This window comes from Trypanosoma rangeli (assembly GCF_003719475.1).
Source record: "Trypanosoma rangeli strain AM80 chromosome Unknown Tra_15.4_contig_00006, whole genome shotgun sequence".
In the NCBI taxonomy this organism is placed as follows: Eukaryota; Euglenozoa; class Kinetoplastea; order Trypanosomatida; family Trypanosomatidae; genus Trypanosoma; species Trypanosoma rangeli.
In genome coordinates, this window is record NW_021705750.1 from 88,214 (window position 1) to 90,611 (window position 2,398).

Here is a 2,398-nt window from a genome sequence, read left to right on the forward strand (position 1 = left end):
AAAAAAAGATTAAATCTGTTACGGTGCTGTTGATGTACCCATGCAGCCAGGCAGGACGGCAGCGGCCCCTCAAAAGCAAAATAGTTTAAAAAAGGAAACCCAACGGGCTGCATGAGTGTGCGTGTATATATGAGCACATTACGCGTGTGTCCCGTGGGGTGGGGCGAGGGCGAACAATAGTGCATGAGCACACACACAAAGAGAGAAACAAAGAGAAGGACGAGCTGCGCACAGCCCTCTCTCTCTCTCCGTGCCTCTCACGCGGCCACCATCGCAGCAGCCGCCGCACACGCAAGAAGAAGCGCAATGGGGGAGGTGCAGTGCGAGGCTGCGGTGCCGCTGTCACTGTCGCCGGGCGCCGCCTTCGTTGTTTTGGTGGCAGTGGCTGGCGGTGTCATGGATTCTCTCTCAGCCGCTGCAGTCTCTGTGCCGTCCGATGCGCTTTGTGCATCTTCAGCCGCGTCATTCCCGGGTGACTCCCCAGTGGAGGGTTTGGCGTCGTGAGGAGTCAATGCATTACTTTGGGTGGCGGGCTCTGCGGGTGGTTTCTCCACATCATCTTCCAGTGGAGCAGCGGCACCACCCGGCAAGGTAGACGATTGTAACGGAGGCTGCACATGACCGCCAGGTGGTGAGGCCTTCGTGGGGCTGGAAATGGTGTCTCCTTCTTGCTCTGACGAGCCGCCGTTTTTCCCCACCTCAGTTTGCAATTCCGGTGAAGTTTGCGGTGGCGCTTGTGGATCTTGGGATGACGTTGGGAGTGGCACCTGCGGCGCTTTTCCCGCAGTGCCCTGCCCTCCCGCAGTGTTTTGCCCTCCTGCCGTTCCTGGCAAATTGCCCTGATGTTCAGTTGCGCCCTTCGAAGTATGTTCCGAGCCCGTGCCCTCTGGGACAGGAGTTGGCGCAGACCCTCTCTGCGCGTCCAAAGGCTGCATCACTGTATTTCCTGGTTCGGCGGGGGCGCCGGCGAGGCATTCCACGGTGCAGCACACCAACAGCAGCAAAAACACCGCCAGTGATAGAAACGGCATGCTACGGCGTGGCTGGCGCATCGCCTGAAGAAACTGCCCGTGTTGCTTCCGTTTGAGCATCAGCAGCGGCATTAGTGGTGGCAGTAGTAGCAGTAGTAGTGGTGGCGCAGACCTTTTCCCTCAGAAGCAAAAAAAAAAAAGCAGAAGACTTACAACAAACATAAAACAACAAAACCACTCAAACTCTTCCAACTTTGTGCGCACGGCACGGGACACGTGCTGCCCGCCTTTGCCAGCCCGCTCAGCGACCGGCACGTTTGTGTCGCACTGCCGCAGCACTGCCAGTGCTGCCATCAGACACCCCCCCCCCACCTCGTGTAACATTAGTTTTGTGACTCCTCGGCGGCGTGAGATTCTTCCTCGCGTCTCTCAGACATGTTTTCCTTCGTGGTGGTTAACTTGAGCTGAACTGCAGCACAATACTCAACCAGCAGTCAAAAGGGAGAATGAAATTATTTAAAAAAAACGGACAGAGACACGACTCCACGCAGCCGCAACGAAACAAAAGAGAGAGAGGGCCACCCACACACGGCACGCGGCGCACACCTCACACACAAACACGCACAGGCACCCCCAATCCCGCACACAACGCAAGCGTGATGCATCACGGCACCCTCCCACACAAACAACGAGGGCAAATTAGATATCCCTAGGCAAACCGTGCAAACTGCACGGCACACACACAAGAACTGCGACGAGGTGTCTCTCTTCTTCTCGTATTGCACCCGCCACTCAGATCCCCCACAGCTCTGTGTGTGCGTGGTCACACGCAAACATCACCCACTCACAGTGAAATTGACTGCCTCGTCGCGGTGGCATTTTGTGTCGCAATTCGCTGAGGTGCAAAGAGGCAGAACACCCGCCGCCTCTTCGTTCATCCGCGATAAGAAGGAGAATTGACGCCACCGCATTCTCCCCCGCGACGCAAATATACGCTGCGCCCAGCACGTGGCGCGGTGCACGTGAATTCCGCGAGGGCACTGTTTGCCACACGACTGGGCCGCACGGGGCACAGCCTGCGAAGGCGGCCTGCAGACGTCTCCGCCTACTTCAGTCGTCGTGGCGGTGGAACCCGCAGCTTCTCAGCGCGTTGTTGCAGTTGACGGTGCTGCTCCTCAAGACAACACCCCCACACGGCACTGCCAGCACCGGCTACGAAATGGGCATCGACTTGCACTGCAGCATATCGAGTCGTTGTGTTTGTGTCTACATGCAGCTGGTATGCAACAAAAAAAAAGGGAGGGGGAAAAAAGATGTGAGCGCAGCCAAACGGACGGCAACCCTGCAGGGCAGTAGGGAGGAAGAAAAGACTAACGAAACTCGTGAGGGCGCCGCCGTCCAAGCAGCGGCACGCCACAAAAAAAAAA

The 2,398-nt window shown here is 57.2% G+C and overlaps 1 protein-coding gene across 1 annotated transcript, besides 3 other annotated features; it reads right to left on the bottom strand.

Moving 5' to 3' along the window:
• Positions 1-257: 257 nt before the first annotated feature.
• TraAM80_00378 (leishmanolysin) lies at positions 258-1,103 on the bottom strand (the record flags this gene model as incomplete). The annotated part of the gene is made up of 1 exon (XM_029377460.1): positions 258-1,103. One exon carries the CDS (start codon positions 1,101-1,103, stop codon positions 258-260), a length of 846 nt encoding a protein of 281 aa, XP_029242720.1.
• Positions 1,104-1,134: a microsatellite.
• Positions 1,135-1,155: 21 nt separating this feature from the next.
• Positions 1,156-1,205: a sequence feature (A-rich).
• Positions 1,206-1,550: 345 nt separating this feature from the next.
• Positions 1,551-1,619: a microsatellite.
• The last annotated feature ends 779 nt before the right edge of the window (positions 1,620-2,398 follow it).